This window comes from Notolabrus celidotus, chromosome 10, assembly GCF_009762535.1.
Source record: "Notolabrus celidotus isolate fNotCel1 chromosome 10, fNotCel1.pri, whole genome shotgun sequence".
Classification (NCBI taxonomy): domain Eukaryota; kingdom Metazoa; phylum Chordata; class Actinopteri; order Labriformes; family Labridae; genus Notolabrus; species Notolabrus celidotus.
The window spans coordinates 5,837,145-5,855,682 of record NC_048281.1 but is presented as its reverse complement, the minus strand read 5'-3'; the positions used below and the strand labels follow the sequence as shown (position 1 = coordinate 5,855,682).

General features: G+C 39.3%; 1 protein-coding gene across 1 annotated transcript in view; it reads right to left on the bottom strand.

Annotated features, from left to right (window-relative positions):
* The window catches only part of lrp1bb (low density lipoprotein receptor-related protein 1Bb), a 426,184-nt gene that overhangs the window by 181,645 nt on the left and 226,001 nt on the right, over nucleotides 1–18,538 (bottom strand). The window contains exons 11-18 of the mRNA XM_034694098.1: nucleotides 17,357–17,546; nucleotides 17,052–17,195; nucleotides 15,614–15,850; nucleotides 14,990–15,170; nucleotides 8,902–9,121; nucleotides 6,652–6,841; nucleotides 4,290–4,412; nucleotides 3,846–3,989 (exon numbers count right to left, since the gene is read on the bottom strand). Of these exons, the coding sequence (XP_034549989.1) occupies nucleotides 3,846–3,989; nucleotides 4,290–4,412; nucleotides 6,652–6,841; nucleotides 8,902–9,121; nucleotides 14,990–15,170; nucleotides 15,614–15,850; nucleotides 17,052–17,195; nucleotides 17,357–17,546 (1,429 nt within the window). The remainder of the gene's footprint in view (nucleotides 1–3,845; nucleotides 3,990–4,289; nucleotides 4,413–6,651; nucleotides 6,842–8,901; nucleotides 9,122–14,989; nucleotides 15,171–15,613; nucleotides 15,851–17,051; nucleotides 17,196–17,356; nucleotides 17,547–18,538) is intronic.

Here is an 18,538-nt window from a genome sequence, read left to right as displayed (position 1 = left end):
AATGGTTCTCTACCTGAAATAAGTTTCCCTGGCATGTCTACAAACCCCCTGAGAATGAAAAAAATCCATTCTGCCCCTGTTTTGATTTCTACACCTTTCTGTAAATGTGTGTGAAACGAGCCGTTTCAGACTTCCGTGTTTTTGTTACGTAACAACAATATCCGGTCTGTAACGGAGTCAGAGCTCGGAGCTTGTTCAGCCCATAGACTGTATAAAATAATACTCAACTTCTCCGTTTTTCATTCCCTGCACAAATGTGTGCTAACAAGGAGCTAAGGAGGGAGGCATGCTAGTTGTAGGCTGTCTTAATAAACACAAAGGTCGGTTTTACTCCCCACGTCTGCAGATTTGAAGATCTAGTGGATGATTTTTATTTATCATGGATAAGTGCTAGCGCTAATTAGCATAGCTACATGTTCATAGCTGAAGCTGTGTACCAAGACACACGTCGACATACTGACAAATAAAACAACAAGAAACACTAAATATGTGACCAATCCTTCAGAAAGGTCCTGCTGCCTTTCTGGCAGAGGTCGGTTTTACTCCCCACATCTGCAGATTTGAAGATCTAGTGGATGATTTTTATTTATCATGGATAAGTGCTAGCGCTAGTTAGCATAGCCACATAGCTACATGCTCGTAGCTGTGTACCAAGACACACGTCGACATACTGATAAATAAAACAACAAGAAACACTAAATCTGTGACCAATCCTTCAGAAAGGTCCTGCTGCAGGCGCCTCTCCATCAGGATCAGATTCTGGATCAGATTCAGAGGGTTGAAGTAACGTGATCTATGAGCAGCCGTGTATATTCAGCCAACATGTAAACATTAGATCAACATGCTGGAGAGCCGAGGCCACATCCACTTCCTGAGGGGGCGTGGTCAGAGAGAAAACAGAGTGTTCTGAGGAGGACTGAAGAAGAGGGCTTTTCAGGCATGCCAAAATCTGATTTCAAAGTGTTTTTTTGAGCATAAACTTTAAAGACATGTTTTGGGGACCTCTTAGACCAATATATATTGATGAAAAAAGCGTGATATGTCACCTTTAAATCACAGTCAAGGTAGCCAACGTGCTTTGCTTTTTGGTTGGACCACAGCAAGGCAAGGTCAGGCCTGTAAACGCCAAATTCTGCCCCTTTCTTCATGAACGGTGGATAATTGTGTTTGACTTTCTGCTTTTTCAAAATGATTTAACCCGCACAATCATCCATTAAGCCCTCAGGGGGCTTTTAGAGTGGTTCCATTTATTGATGGCTGCTCATACTAAAGCAAACGCAGGCTACAATGACATATCCTGCTGGTCCTTGGAACCATTACCTGAACATTTAAGTCTTCTGAATTCAACAGTTTGAGATAAGCTACAGTAAGTACAATAATGATACAGGGTCAGGCCTTATAATATTAACATTTTGGCTGTATTATTCTTCTCATAAGGACTTGAAGATGATATATGTTCATATTGTATAACATGTTATTTCTATCATCTATCATCTCTCTCTCTTATTCTCCTCTATCTCTCTTTCCAACCCCAACTCGGTTGAGGCAGATGGCTGTCTAACATGAGTCTGGTTCTGCTCGAGATTTCTGCCTGTTAAAGGGAAGATGTTTTTCCTTGCCGCTGTAACTACTCAACTCAACTTTATTTATATAGCACCTTTCATACATATAAACATGCAGCCCCCAGAAAACAACAGCAATGGTAACATTATAAAAGGCATTATTATAAATGAAATACTTAAAAATAAAATAAAATCAACACAGTAAAATTCATAAAATATGTAATAGTGGAAAGAAAAGAAAAATAAGGCAGTATTAACAAGATCAGATGAATACAAGAAATAAATAGATAAATAGATGATTAAATAAGATAAATAAATGTCAAAGCAATGATTAAAATAATAGTGATGCAGTCCAGGGCTAAAAATAAATGACTCCAAATTAAAAGCTAGATATAAAATGTAAGTCTTAAGTTTACTTTTAAAAACACCCAGAGAGCTCGCCGTTCTGATGTCCAGAGGCAGAGTGCTCCATAGCTTAAGGGCATAAAAACAGAAAGCTCTCTGGCCGGTGCTTGTGTGAGACACACGAGGAACATTTAAAAGGGAAGCATTCGAGGACCTCAGTGATCATAAAACATACAATGACAGGAGATCAGTGATTTATGGAGGAGCAAGACTGTTAAGAGCTTCAAAAACAAGTAAAAGTACTTTAAAATCGATTCTAGAAGAAACAGGGAGCTAAATACTTGGAGGTGCAATTCTCATTGTGGATTTAGATGGGATAAGATCAAGTCCTGTCAGTAAGAGGGGGCTGGATCTTATCCTGTCTTGATGTTTGGTCCCACTGTCGAGGCAGATGGCTGTCTAACATGAGTCTGGTTCTCAAGGTTTCTGCCTGTTCAAAGGACATTTTTCCTTGCCGCTGCAACTTGCTAAACGCTGTGAAGTGCAATGCTCATGATGAGATAAGACTGAGTCCTGCCTGTAAGAGGGGACTGGATCTTATCATGTCTTGATGTTGGGTCTTTGTTAATAGTCTAACACAGGGGTTCCTAAACTTTTGAGCCCGCAACCCCCAAAATAAAGGTGCCAAAGATTTGTGACCCCAACTGACCCTCCAAATGGTTAAATGTTGAGTCATACTTTATTCACTTCATACTTCAAAATGAGTGTACTTACATGCACATGTGATTGTGTTTCCTCTGCTTCTGTGAATTAACCTGCTGCTAATGATCCTTTTGGTAATTAACTGTTAGCTAACCCTAACTCTAACTTTAGGAGTCATCTGGCAACAAAGAAAGGCAGAAAACTAATGAAATGTACTTATTTGCAGGGCTTTATTTCAAATGTAACTACTATTTGTGTGTATAATTTACAATAATAGGTAAAATAAGCAAATTTAGATTACTTAAAAAAAACAAACACAAAATCCGGAATACATCTCGTGATCCCACATTGGTGTCTCACGACCCCCTAAGGGGTCGGGACAACTCACACTTTAAGAACCCCTGGTCTAACAGAGTACGGTCTAGACCTGCTCTGTTTGTAAAAGCGTCTTGATATAACATTTGTTGTGATTTGATGCGCTACAAATAAAGATTGATTGGCTGATATCCATAGCCTCCTAGAGAGACTTCACTGAAACCATAAGCCATAAAAGGGAATGTTTTAGAAGAGAAGCACACTCAAGTTTCTCCTTGGCAGTTTATTCTTAAACAGGGGTCAACCAAGTCTCTATAGTAATATTTACAGTGTCTCAAGTATATTTCTATGAGGTTACAGAGCCTTAATTTTTAAGCCAATTTAACATAGCTTGGAAAATGTTTCACTGTAACAACCATGCTTCTTCTTTACCAGCATTCCTTTTTTACAGCCTCCATCAACATTTATCTATTTTTTAAGTTAATACCCTATGTCCCTCTTACATACTAAAAAAAACAAGTTAGTGGACTGTACAAATATATGATATCCCTGGAGAGCAGATAATTGATTTTTCAATTCTGATATTTCGGGCAGAGGATTACATTATAGTGCTTGCCGTCAGTAAGAAAAGCGTCTTACAGAGTGTTTACTCCACTGATTTGTTGGAAGCAAAACAGCTTCAGTGAGAGCATAAGAGAAGACAGCATTGGGGAGGAGGAACACTTTTTACTTCTTCTTTAGAGACACTTAGGAACACAGACGATGTCAGCAAGAGTGAGTCAGCATTTGAAAAGCCTTGCTATTCTCGCCTGATGCATGGTTGTGCATGTAATGTTATAAAAATGTAAAATAGCTGTACAGTGTGTCTGTGTGAATGCAGTGGGGTTGGCCTGAAATGCAAACAAGTTTTTAAATCCTCACAGCAGCTGTGGCTCTCCTCATCACTTCCATCCAGGCAGTCGTCATCTCCATCACATTTCCACAGCGCCCGTATGCAGCGCTGATTGTGGCACTGGAACTCATCGCTTTTACATCGCTGTGGCTCTGAACCACTGCTTGATGCATCTGGGAGAAACAAAATCAACAGGAGACTTCCTGTAAATAATGAGTTGAGTGGAATTATTGGCAAAGCAATAATAGCAGAAAAAACATGTTAATAATGTCTCATGACCCAATGTGTTACTTTTGGGAGTTGGATCATATTCCTGGAAACCCTCAGAGATAATTCCAAATAATTCATTTATTTGAAAGCACATTTGCATATGAATACATCAAGTTATTATTCTATATTTGTCCCATAGGATGAAGCCGGGTTTACACTACACTGGGGCCTCTTGCACTGTCTGATTCATTATGTCCTCCTACCTGCACAGGTGACATTGTTTTTCTCCAGAACCTGGTTGTCAGCGCAGGCACACACTCTGCCCCCTGGGATGGCAAGGCAGAGGGTACTGCAGCCCCCATAATTCACACTGCAAACGTTGTCACCTGGAGAAATATATAGATCCCAAATTAGGTGTCTTGTTCATTCAAAGCAATATTTTCTACAGCCGCCATGAAGAGCAGCAGGTTTCTGTGGTTGGTTTTCTTTCATTCCCCTCTGTGCGGTGGCTGGGGGTCGGCTTTTTACATTTTATAAAACAAAACGAAATAAGCAAAACATTTTTACCAAGACCAAAACAAATTTACATTCAAGAAAACAAATTTACACAATCAGAAACACTTTTACAAGTGGTGAGACATTTATAACAGTCAGGAAACAAAATTACAAAGGAATGTACCAATGATTTTCAAAATAAAAGACGTCTGTAAAATGAAATGTGCAACAGCCAGTGAATTATCATATATTTGACAAAAACAACCTTGTATCTACTTAAATATTTGATTCAGACTGATCAGATAATGTGTTCCTGACAATCTTGGCTATATCTGATTTTGGAATTTCTAAATAAATGTTTATGCCACATTTCCAATGGTTTTTATTTTGAAATTCCAAATCAGGTTTAGCTATGTAGGAACACATTTTGAGGTGTTCTCTTATCAGTCTGAATCAAAAAGGCTATACCTGAATCGGAATTTCAAAATAAAAACCATTGAAAATTAAGCATATACATTTATTTTGAAATTCCAAATCAGATATAGCTTTTACAAAGGATAGATTCTGACAGAAAAGGAACAAAAGAAAGATTTTCAAAATAAAAGACATCTGCAATATGAAAATATGCAACAGCCAGGAATGAATACATACATTTGACAGGCATTCTCTTATCAGAATGATTAATAAAACAGCTATACCTGATCCGGAATTTCAAAATGAATGTATATGCTTAATTTCCAATGGTTTTTATTTTGAAATTTCAAATCAGATATAGCTGTGTTGATTAAGACTGATAAGAGAACACCTCAAAATGTGTTCCTGTCAGTCACAACTATAGCTGATTTGGAATTTCAAATTAAATGCATATGCTTAATTTCCAAAGGTTTTTATTTTGAAATTCCAAATTAGATATACATAGCTGTGATTGGCATGAACACATTTTGAGGTGTTCTCCTATCAGTCTGAATCAAAATACTTGAGTGGAAACAAGGTTGTTAATATCAAATGTATATATGCATTCCCTGGCTGTTACACATTCATATTACAGACGTCTTTTATTTTGAAAATATTTGGTACATTCCTTTTCCGTCAGAATCTACCATTTGTAAATTTGTTTCATGACTTGTAAATATGTTCCGTTGCTTGTAAAAGTGTTTCTGATTTTGTAAGTGTTTTTTCTTAAATGTTAATTTGTTTTGGTCATGGTAAAAGTGTTTAATGTCATTTTGTTTTATAAAATGTTGAAATGTTTTCCAAAATGAAAATATGTCTCCATCTGTAAAAGTGTTTCATCCTTTATAAATTTGCATTGCCCTTCCCAGCCACCGTACCTCTGTAAAGTGGACAGCAAATGTTCAGGGGTCAAAGTTACATTTCTCGTCTTGTCTTGTGGAGACAGGACAGGTGTACGCCACGTGATCTATGACCACATGTCAAGTGATTTATTAGGAACATGTCAAGTTGTAGATATTTGACATTTTAATCCCCTTTGGAGAAGTCATTAGTCTTCCTGGACAAAGCTGACATTCCTCAAAGCAAAATGATGTCACATTTAAAGTTAAAGCATAAGACAGCTTTGTCACTTTCATTAAACACAAAGCCTGAATGGAGAACCTGAGCCAATGAGATAAAGCTTTCTGGTTTTGTAAGGGCCAATCATTAATATTCAGGGAACCAGATAGTTAATGAATCTATGCAGTGGCATGAGCGATACAGAAATGTCCAACAAGAAGACACTCTGCTGTGGGTGATGTAGCCAGTGAGGGTCAATACAGTTCTCTACTGTCACAGCATGAATCCATCATCATTTGGTGGAGAATTGAGCAAACTCCTCCAACCCTGGGTAACCTTATTTAACTGCACTCTGAGCCCGGAGTGATGTTAGAGTTGCTGTCAGTGTTGATCAGTGCGCTGGTTTACATGGTGAAATTTGACACAAGTAGGCAAACGTGAGGTCTCTGATGTTTTTATCACATTTACTCCTCTCTATTAAATAAATGTGTATAGGGGGTACAAACGCCATGACACAGCGCAGAGTGCTTCTATTTTCAGAGAAAAAAACAGCCACTTTCTCTGTAAGGAGAGCCATGGTTCACTGGATGAGCAGTGCATGAAGGAAAAGCAGCCAACCTTGCTGACTCTGTGCGTCATAGACACGCAAGCCAAATAGTGGTGGTCTCTCGCTTCGCAGCAGAGTGACATCGCCGGTGGACAAGTCCAGCTGGAAGACAGAGGCGTTCATGTACTCCGTCCAAAAGATGAAATTACGATGATGAGAGATTCCGAATGGATGGTTCAGCTCTTTTCCATTGTACACCACCTGCAACATGAAGCAAACATGCAGTGGAATCAAAAGATTAGAAGAGCCATGGAAGATACTGCCGCCAACAAAGACATCTATCATCTCAAAGAGGCTTCGAGCTGTTTAAATATGGGATAAGAAATGATTTGATCAAAGTATATGATGAATGTGATTCATTTTCTTTGCACAAATTTATTCACACAAGGCTGTCTGCCTATAATAATGTTTGCTAGAATCTTGGCATTGATTAAATAGCATTCGCAAATAATTCATTAGCTTAATATGCCAGTACAACTAGAGTCGACAGGAGCAATTGGGGATGAAGGGCTGTCTTGTTGGCAGTTATGGGAAGAGGAGCAGCTTCAATCATTGTACTGCTTTGCACATTAACATTGTATCATCTCTAGAATTGAGAAATCAGCATTGTACTCTGAAATTATGAGACAATATTGAAAAGGGAGGCACTGATTTAACATTGAGTAAATATGACAATAGAAGAGGTGAAGATAATGGATTGGCGGAAGGATGGATAAACTACTATTACAGCTCTGTAGTGCTATAAGTGCTCCAACAAGTCAAGTTGGAATTTATATCCCTCAGAAAAAACAGCAACAGACAGAAAAGAGGCAAATTAACATTAATCTTTTGCCAAATTTAAAATTCCAGAAACATCCATTTAACAAAAAAAAAAAAAAAGAGGAGGAAAGTGGGTTTCTTTTGTGTTGTTTTTTGACATTATGTCACAAAGAAGTCAACCTTCAACCTTTGGTATTTAATGACTCGTTTTAGAGTTTTATTTAATAAGGCATGCGTGCCAAATTGTGTCATAACAAGGGTGTGAACTATGGAGTTATGGTTGGAAATGTTTCTGGAAGGATCAGAGCGACATTTGACCTTCAACCACTGAAATCTAATCCAAATATCTGAGAGTTGAAGCAGCGTTTGTGCTCTGATTGAAAATAATCTTCCGTCTTCAATTACAACAGGCAGAAAAAAATGCTTTGCTAGATTTGGTGTAGGTCTGACAGCTTCACTTTTTGTTGCAGGTTGCTCATTAAATGCTAAATCAGATAAGAAGATGTTCATAAATTTGACAGTGTTTTAATGAAAACTTGATTAAAAAGGTGTACACTTTTTAGGGTGTGAAATTTAATTAAATTAACATCTTGAAAAAACCTTCATATGTATTTTAAGGTAATTCCACAGTCCAGGGCCCGTATGCACGTCCAGCCATTACACAAACAGGACCATTAGTCTTAACGTACCGTTATGGAGCGGCCCATTTGGCCGTAGTGTTAGCCGCATACACGACTGCAAATAATTGGCCAATTAACTAATTGTGCCATGAAAGCGAGGCTGGTGCAAAACGTCATATGTACAGGGAACCTCCTGGAAAACCACTATCCAACCAATTCAAACTGCGCAGGTCTACTACACATAAACAACAATAAACATGGCGAGCGGTACCGCTGTGACTGAGAGAAGATCAAGAATAAACCATGTTTCAGCAGAAGAAATGGACATTTTATTACAAGAATATAGAATGAACAAACAGCTGTTATCAGCAAGTCAATCCTCAAAGATAACAAACAAGGAGAAAGGTAAAGTCTGGCTTCAGATCTTGAACCGGGTAAATGCGTGTGGTGTTTCTGACACACAGTAGAAGACCTACAAAATAAATTAAGCAACATGAAAGCAGCTTTGCGCAACAAGCACCGCCACCAACGTGGTCCAGGTGGAGGACCACCTGCCCCCCCAATGAAGGATGAGGACTTGTTAACCGAGTTGTTTGGGAAGGATTCACTTCACGGTATTGCTGGTAGGTTACCTATGAATTATGTTCTAATTCATTCCTGTGAAATAATCCCTAAATATCTGTTGTCTTTGCATATTCCATCTTAAACGTAACACATAAGCACGATGTCCTCCATCCTTTAAACAGCCTAACAGGTGTGGTAATCCTGCCGTTAGTACCTGTAATGGTGGGGTCAACCGCTATTAAATGTAAAGCATTGTTGGGGTGTTAACCTGGCTCATGCATACCGCTAATCGGTTGATCCCCATGTCTTAAAACTCACCATTCTTCCAGTCCCATTCAGATGGATCTTCTCAATGTGATCATAGTAGGCGTCACACCAGTACATGGTACTGGTGCTGTGGTCCAGTGTCAAACCATTAGGCCACAGCATGTTGGAGGTGACGAAAATGCGCCGATTGGATCCGTCCATCCAGGCCGTCTCAATCCGGCCTATGCTGTCATTGACCTCGTCCTCTTCCCAATCTGTCCAGTACATCCAGCTAATAGATGAAGATACAGACAACCATTGTATGAATAAACTAAGATCAGAAAACATCAGGTAAGATCATCATCATCATCATCATCGGAAACAAACAAACACTGATCATATTCCATGCTTCAAAAAAAGGAAACAAAATGACAGGTAATTTCAACTGCCTGCTTCTCAGTCATTCCTGCCCTGACGTGCTGACACACTGTTAGATGGTTGTGCTTGATGCTCCCTTCATCAGCCTCCTGCTTTGATATATCAATCAGTGCACATGTGACAGCGTGTTCCTTCAGGCTCCTCTCAGAGTGATGTACTAACACACAGTTAAATTTACAATGTGAGTTCAGTTCTGAACACCCATGGGAGGGCATGACTGTGCTCCCCACTGATTCCTTTACAAGCATCTTTGATTCATACCAGGCACGGGAAAGACAACATAACATGTACTGATAAGAACAGGAACATAACCTATAGTTCAGGAGATTGGTTTTCACCTCATGACGAGTGTCCCGAATGAATCAAACTGGAGAGCAGATGTCTCATATGTAAAAGCATACAATCAAAGTAAGTCAAAAGTGAGTGTATTGCACACCAAGAAAGTATTCAGGCATATCAAGTGGGGGTGCTGCTTGACTGCACATCAAAGTAAAGTCCTATACTCCCCACCAAAATAAAATTCAGTGTATCATGTGTATGCCAAGAATGCAACTCTCAGAGGGCCTGTGGTATTTGAAACATGATTGGGTCAACGATTTGACGTGATCTACTCTCTAGTAACCATACTCAGGGGATATGCTCTGTTTGAGTGCTGCTGACTGAGCCATGTGGCCTCTGTTTCTCATCAATGATAGAGGGCTGGCTAAAGGAAGATGAAACAGAATGGGATATGGAGGTGAATGAAGACTCCCTGTGTGCTGAAGTCATTTTTTTTTTTTTTTATGGCCTTATGAATCATTCAGTGAGTCTCCACACTCGCACACACAGAGACCCGAGTCGGATGGACTCATGGACACTATGCTTGCATCATAAGGACAGTAAAAATACCTCTTTCCTTCTATTGAAAGAGGAATCAGTATAATGAGTCAAGATTAGTCATGCCTCACATATTCATCTAATGGAACAATTCATTTTTCAATTAGTTGATCAGCAAAGGTCGAATAACTTGATAATACTCTTATTATTTTATTGTTTTTAAGATGGTTGGATGGAAAAAGTATTTTGAAGAGATTATCTAGGATACTATCTCAGCTTGATGTAAATCTTTGGTCACTATCATCTCTCTCTTATTCTCCTCTATCCTTCTTTCCAATCTCAGCTCAGTCAAGGCAGATAGTTGAGTCTGGTTCTGCACAAGATTTCTGCCTGTTAAAAGGAAGTTTTTCCTTACCACTGTAACTAGCTAAATACTGCAAGGTATAATGCTCATGGTGGTTTAAGATGAGATAATACTGAGTCCTGTCTTAAGAGGGGACTGGGTCTTATCCTGTCTTGATGTTTGGTTCCACTGTCGAGGCAGATAGCTGTCTAACATGAGTCTGGTTCTACTCGAGTTTTCTGCCTGTTAAAAGGAAGTTTTTCCTTGCAGATGTTACTTGCTAAATGCTGCAAAGTGCTCAGTTCATTGTTGATTAAGATAAGATTGAGTCCTGTCAGTAAGAGGGGACTGAATCGTATCCTGTCTTGATGTTGGGTCTCTGTTCATAATTTAACATAGAGTGCGGTCTAGACCTGCTATGTTTGTAAAAGTGTCTTGAGATAACGTTCATCATGATTTGGCACTATATAAATAAAATGTTGATTGATTTTGGGATGTTCTACAGATCTAATAATTATCAATTCATTGTGAAAAATAAGCGTCAGAATGAATATTATTATTGATAGTTGCAGCTGTATTATTGTAATTTAAAGCAGGCTGATATTCTGTCCTCAGAGGGTGTTCACATGCAGCCAGAAATGCAAGAAACAGGAAGTAAAATGTGAGTTAAAAGAAAAGAGTGAAGGGGGGTTTAGAGAAAACAATTTAACTCAATGCATATTTTTTTTTCAAACCTATCCGTCTATAAGTGAAAACAGAGTCTTCAGGAAAATGATGCAGGTTTATAAACACACAATCCAGAGTCACACCACTCAACTTGAGTGTTATTTTTGTGGGGATTTCACACGTGAATACATGTATGAGATTTCTAATGCAGCACGGATAGAGAGGTGTGCAACTGTTAAGTAGTCCTTATCATCTGAACGCAGGCTAGAGGATGCAAACAGAGCAGAAAATAAGGTAGCAAGTATGCAGTAAGGAAATCAGTTGGAGAGGTGCATCCATTTTACCTGAAGAGACCCTTCCAGCAGAGCAGATAGAGATCAAAGAAGTGCCGCTTTCAGGCTGAATGCTACTTCTGAAGCCCAAAACTAGCTTTCTAATCATTTGTGCTGCCAGTGGGAGGGAAGGAGTAAAAGTTATTAATCCTCCTACAAAAAGTGACATGATATTCCCCACCCCCAACATTGCTGCTACAGAATTCATGTCAGGGTTTTAATTCTGAAAGGAGGCTAGTAAGCTCTTCACTCATTAGCTACATCATTCAAGGCTGTGTTTTCAGTTATTTTTACAGTCTGCATCATTTCCTGGGAGGTAACCAGTCTGATGCATATGTGGCTCGTATTCATAGATGTGAATCACTGTGAGGATACAGAACATGTCACAATTATCTGAAGTATCTTGGACTAAATTATCATTTTGGATCTTTAGAGTAGTGATTAGAAATATTTGGGACAAGAAGAAGTAAAACCAAAAAAAACACATGAATAAGTGTTGATTTGGTGTTTGTGCTTACAGCAAAAAAACAGATTTGTATGGAAAACTATTGGAGCATCCCTCCTTAGGCTTTAAAACTAATCTCTCACTGCTATGAATTTGTTGTGTGTTAATATGATTCTAGCCTCTAAGTGTTAATCCTTAAGATTCTTTAGAAACTCAATGATATTTCGCTCATCTTCTCTATATATGTAAAAGCATCTCTGCTGGGCTGGTCCTTCAAATATTAAGTTGTAAGGGGATGCAGAGAGGTGGTAACTGAGGCCTACTGAATGCACCATCCTCCCGCAAAGTCTGTCACCATTAAAACAACAGATGTTTCCCAGTTTAACTGTGCTTTATTTGGGATAGCAGACTGTCGCCCAAATTAGGATATAACCATCATCCAAGCAAATGTCTTATTAAAACAAATTATCTTTCAGATTAAGATTTATATGAGGATTTATATGAGGTTGTAAGAAAATTGATGAAATCCATACATTGGTGTTAAAGGTGACATATCATGCAAAATTGACTTTTTAATGGTTCTCTACCTGAAATATGTTTCCCTGGCATGTCTACAAACCCCCCGAGAATGAATAAAATCCATTCTGCCCCTGTTTTGATTTCTCCACCTTTCTGTAAATGTGTGTGAAACGAGCCGTTTCAGACTTCCGTGTTTTTGTTACATAACAACAATATCCGGTCTGTCACGGAGTCAGAGCTCGGAGCTTGTTCAGCCCATAGACTGTATAAAATAATACTGAATCCCTCCCCCATTTTTCATTACCTGCACAAATGTGTGCTAACAAGGAGCTTAGGAGGGAGGCATGCTAGTTGTAGGCTGTCTTAATAAACACAAAGGTCGGTTTTACTCCCCACGTCTGCAGATTTGAAGATATAGTGGATGATTTTTATTTGTCATGGATGAGTGCTAACGCTAATTAGCATAGCCACATAGCTATAGGTTCATAGCTGTAGCTGTAGCTGTAGCTGTGTACCAAGACACACGTCGACATACTGACAAATAAAACAACAAGAAACACTAAATCTGTGACCAATCCTTCAGAAAGGTCCTGCTGCCTTTCTGGCAGAGGTCGGTTTTACTCCCCACGTCTGCAGATTTGAAGATCTAGTGGATGATTTTTATTTATCATGGATAAGTGCTAGCGCTAGTTAGCATAGCCACATAGCTACATGTTCGTAGCTGTGTACCAAGACACACGTCTACATACTGATAAATAAAACAACAAGAAACACTAAATCTATGACCAATCGTTCAGAAAGGTCCTGCTACAGGCGCCTCTCCGTCAGGATCAGATTCAGAGGGCTGAAGTAACGCGATCTCTGAGCAGCCGTGTATATTCAGCCAACATGTAAACATTATATCAACGTGCTGGAGAGCCGAGGCACATCCATTTCCGGAGGGGGCGTGGTCAGAGAGAAAACAGAGTGTTTTGAAGAGGAATGAAGAGGAGGACTTTTCAGGCATGCCAAAATCTGATTTCAAAGTGTTTTTTTGAGCATAAACTTTAAAGACATGTTTTGGGGACCTCTTAGACCAATATATATTGATGAAAAAAGCGTGATATGTCCCCTTTAAATGAGATAAAGGTTCAAGAAAATATATGAAAACTAAAGCATATAGCGCCAGTGACATCTTTTAAATCCCCTCCTTAGACCCATCTTTACAGACTTGCTTTTATGTGACTCTGTCCATTTAACTGCTTTTCAAAAAATATGTATTATCTTATGTTTTATCTAATTAATTAATTGTTTTCAATTGTATTTGATTATTCATTGATTTCTTTCTTACTTTATAAATGTAATATTCTTATCTTTTTTGTATTTATTTATTTATTTATTATTTAATCTTAGGTTTTTCTTAAGTTTTTTTAACCTCTATACAATGATTTATTGGTCTACTGTTTAACCACTTTATTCAGTTTAATTTGCGTTTATTCTTTTAAATCTTTTACATCGTATTTTGTTTTTTGTAGATTTTCTACACTACACTTTGTAAACATTTGTTTTTAAAGGTGCTACACAAATACCATTATTATCATCATTATTATTATTATCATCATCATCATCATCATCATCATCATCATCATCATCATTATTATTATTATTATTATTATTATTATCATCATTATTATTATCATCATTATTATTATCATCATTATTATAATTATATTTTTGAAAACTTTTGGTTTGACACTAAGTGTTTAGTGAGTGCTTGTCATGTAAAATCTTGTTGGTTTGCAACAGTAACATTGTTTAGTTTAGAGTCAAACCAGAAATTGAGTCCTAATCTAGCACAGGTCCACTTTAGCAAACCCATATACGCACCTACCAAACTAACACCATCGTGCATTATTCTCTTTCAGGCCTGACATGACGCGCATATCATCATTTATTACCCGGCTTTCTTACTGATCTTCCAGTTAAAATCAAAATAAAAGGATCTTTTAATCAAGGTTTTTCTTACCAACGTGTTTGTATTTTATGTTAGTAGCTGAATAATAAGCGGGATAATGTATGGTTAGCAGGTAGTTATGGTAAATAGAAGACAAGACCCTAACTACCTGCTAACAATACATTATCTCTTACCTTGAAGATGGTTACTGGAATCAGCAGAATACGTATCAGCAAAGGGTTGTAAGAGGGAAGTTAATGCAACATATTTCCCTTCATTAATATGTATCCAGGATCTAATAAGGTGAACAATCTGACAGTAAATGACCTTCAATGTAAAACAGGTCATCCAAGTGAGATTGTACAAAGATAAAAGCCAAAGTCTGAGAACCCCACCTGGACATGTTTGTACAAAACAATATTTTCTTCTTATTATTTTCCGGGGTTGATGCATACTTCACAGGTAAAATCACACGTACAACAATATTTATATTTCTTTTGAACCCTATTCACTTATAGCCTATAACCACACTTGTGCCTCTGCTCTACTCATTAGCTGCACCTGTACAAACATACTCTGCTAAGAACCCCTGTCCACTAAAAGCATTCTTTCAGGTCTGAGTGTCTCTCTCAAACAACACAATTCACCGTGTCTTTTCTATTCCTGACCTGTTAAGAGGATCAACCACGATGGCTCGGGGGTGGGACATGTTCCCTTCCAGCAGAGTCTTCCTTGTTTGAGAGGCTTTCTCCAGTCTGGCAACACTGATTGTTTTCCTGTAGCCGTCGTTGGTCCAATATAAGTTCTGTCCAATCCAGTCCACCGAGATTCCTTCAACATTGTCGAGTTCTACGAGAGAACCAAGCAGAACATACTTCAGATAGATTTACGGTTATTCAAAGTAAACTGACTTGAATGGAAACACTTTTTGGCAGTAGATTATAAACCTTCAAAAAAGGTTCAACTTAATGTGTATTTCAAAAAACAGATTGCTAATATGGGATAAAAAATGCTACTGTCAGGCTGAAACCTCATATCTCCAAAACTAGCTTTTCAGGAAATAAAGAAAAACCCAGATTTTTAAATAACAAAACACTGTAGGAGATTCAGTCATCAGCTATTTTTAATGCTTTTCATTGGCTGAAATTTTGTAATGCACACTGATAAATACTAAGGGCACTAAGGGTGACCAAAAACATTAAGTAGAAAAAATAGTAATGAAATATGGAGATAGAAGGATTCTGCCTGACAGAAAACGATGCTGTCAGAATACTAAAGAAACATAGACTCACCATCTTTAAGTATCGTTTCTCGATTGCTTCCGTCGATTTTTTGCCTCCCAATCAGAAAACTGGTTGTGTCAGCAAAGTAGATATGTCCTGATTCTGCATAGTAGTCGATGGCCCGAGGATTGACCAGGTCCTCGATTGGCACCATGTGCTCATCGCTGGATTTGATATTCATATCAAGGCCTCGGATTACTCCAGGACGGCCCTTGCCGTAGAAAAGGAAGAGATCGTTTTTGGGCTCTGTGAGGAAAGAAAGGACAGACCCTTTTTTACTGTTATTGTCATTTAATTGGTCTAATTCATCAGTGCTGATCCCAGCATTAAACCCTCTTACCGGCCACATTGTTCTTATATGTGAGCCAGAGCCAGGGCCATCCATTCACCTTAATAGAGCCAGTAATCAGTGCCAATGACTATACTCTCCACCTTCAATCATGCCTCTTTCAAAGCTGACTTAACAGTAAGGGAAGGGAATGCTCAAGCAAACAGACAATGGCCATTCTTACCTTGGCTCCAAACACTGTTTCTAATTTAAAATATTATGGCATCTGTGTAGAAATGAAAACAGACTCCTTAAAAGCTGCTGCAACTCCTTTGTGGCCCGCCAGCCACTCGGGGGGGTGTATGTTCTCGAACCCTTTGGGATCCTCCAGAGAGGCAAGAGGAGGAATGAAGGAGGGCTTCCACTGAGAGAAGCAGACCTCTCCTCGCTCTTCGCACCTACCCAGGAGACTGGGATGCTGGGGGTGAGGACCACACATGCCTCACTTCAATTTATCATTCTGTGAGGGAGAGACCGACTACCCAAGAGACAATTAAGCATTGCAAGAGACCCAGATATCAAACCCCACAGTGACTGCTGTATGAAGAAGCACTACCATTTAGTACCGAATCTCATTATGCTTCGGGAGAGGAAAGCGAGAGCAAGACAGAGATAGCTGGTGTCATCAGAACATCTATGAGGGAGGAATAAATCAAATGTGTCACGCCAGGCCTCCCGATGCTTCGTTACCCCGATCGAAAAGTGGTGGGTCCTCAGATTGTGCCATCAATTTGATCTTCTGCTTTTATTGTCAACAACACAATGTCCAGCAATTGATCAGACGAGCCAACAAATGCAGACAAACTTAAAACCTCATTATGACAATAATCAATCAGGCTGGCAACTGTTCGATAGCAGTCTGTCACTTTCAAATGGGTCTGTGTCTGCCAGCATTTGTCCTTATCACTGTAGGTCTACGGCTGAGGCATGTGTGACATACCTCGTCTTCGGAACAGAGAGAACACAGAGAGAGAGATCAAATGCAAAAAGTCTCTGTCTGGCATGGGTCATAATTCTTCTTCATGGAGAATATGAAGCGCGGCCCAGGACTGTATTTTTAAAAAAGAACATAAAGCACAAAGATACATCTTTTATGTCCCAAAAAGAATGAGTACTGACTTTTACAGGTCTGTCCGTCAGAGCCCAGGCTGTAGCCGGTACGACAGCGGCAGGTTCTGGACTTGTAGCTGCCACTCAAAAGGCAGATATGAGAGCATCCACCCGGCTTTCCGTAAGAAACCATTTCACATGCGTGACTCCTGACTGAGGACAAAAAGAAAGGAGGGGGGGGAAGAACAAAAGAATCACTCTATAAAACTGAAGCATCGTCATTCTGAATCATCGTAGACTCGAGCTTTTAAGTCACAAGACAAAGAAGATTGACACTTACCTGCACACGTTAACCTACTGGAAATGTCCTTTACCTTTTGGCTGAGTGAGTTTGTGGTAAACACGGAGCTTTCTAGCGTTCCCCAGGCTGGCTAGTGTCCTGCTCTCTGCTGTGACGTTGAACCTGTGGATCTGAAGCAGCTCAGAGGAACTCCCTTTGGAAGGGTCAGAGTGCGTTGCATAAAGGAAGTCCTCGAACAAAACTAATGCATAAATGTACGACACCTGAAAAACAAAGACATACATGAGTGTTTTCTTTCAATCAGTCCTGAAGCTAAAAATAAATGGAGCCACATGAGACACTCAAAGAAAAACCAAAGTAAATTAATGAGAGGACTTCTATGTTGAATTATGCAGCAAGCATGAGGGGAGCACGAGAGAGTGGTAGGGCTGTCTGTACATTTGGTAACCCACGCAGGGTCAAAAGCTGGACTCCATGGGGAGGCCTCTGGCCCTGACACCAAAGCCTATATGCTACATTTAGCAAGCTGACACCCACACACAGAGACATGGCTGAAAGAGCTTTGTTCACAGGAAGCACACATAAGCTCACTGGGTCACACCTTAATATCAGAGGCACCAAGAAAGATGCAGACAGAACAAACAAACCACTCAACCATATCTTTCTCTCTCTCTGGAATTTGGCCTCAGCACTTTACTTTTCAGCTGATTTTTTTCTTCCCAAGTATTTTATTTTAGCTGCATTTTGGACGAGATTTCGGATGGAGACAGGTGAGTGAGGGGGGGGGGGGGGGGGGGGGGGGGGGGGTAAAGGGAGAGGGGCCTGCTGGAATACACTTTAGGTTGCTATCTTGAGCCTTTCGGTTAGTGCTTATTAGCTACTAGTGTGCTCTGTATTTAAGTTTTAAACAACTTATCTCATACAGTAAAACAAAATGCACGTACTGTTTAGCTTATAAAGAGTATGGATGTTAACATTGAGTATGGATTTATTGATTGTTAAGACCTTATGGCCAAATTCCACTAGATCTGTGCCTGGTAGGTCTCCGATCCATCACGGCACAGGATCTGATAGGTTTATATACCAGTCAATCTGTTAACTTCCACTTGATCCGCTCCATTTGGTTCTGGCTGCGTCTCTGATCCGGCAGGTCGGAAAGCAATGGATCAGTTACGCAATACTTCTATTTTTGCCAAACACTGGAGCACGATGCATCAAACTCAACAGAGCAGATGGAGTGGGACAGGAAGTCAGG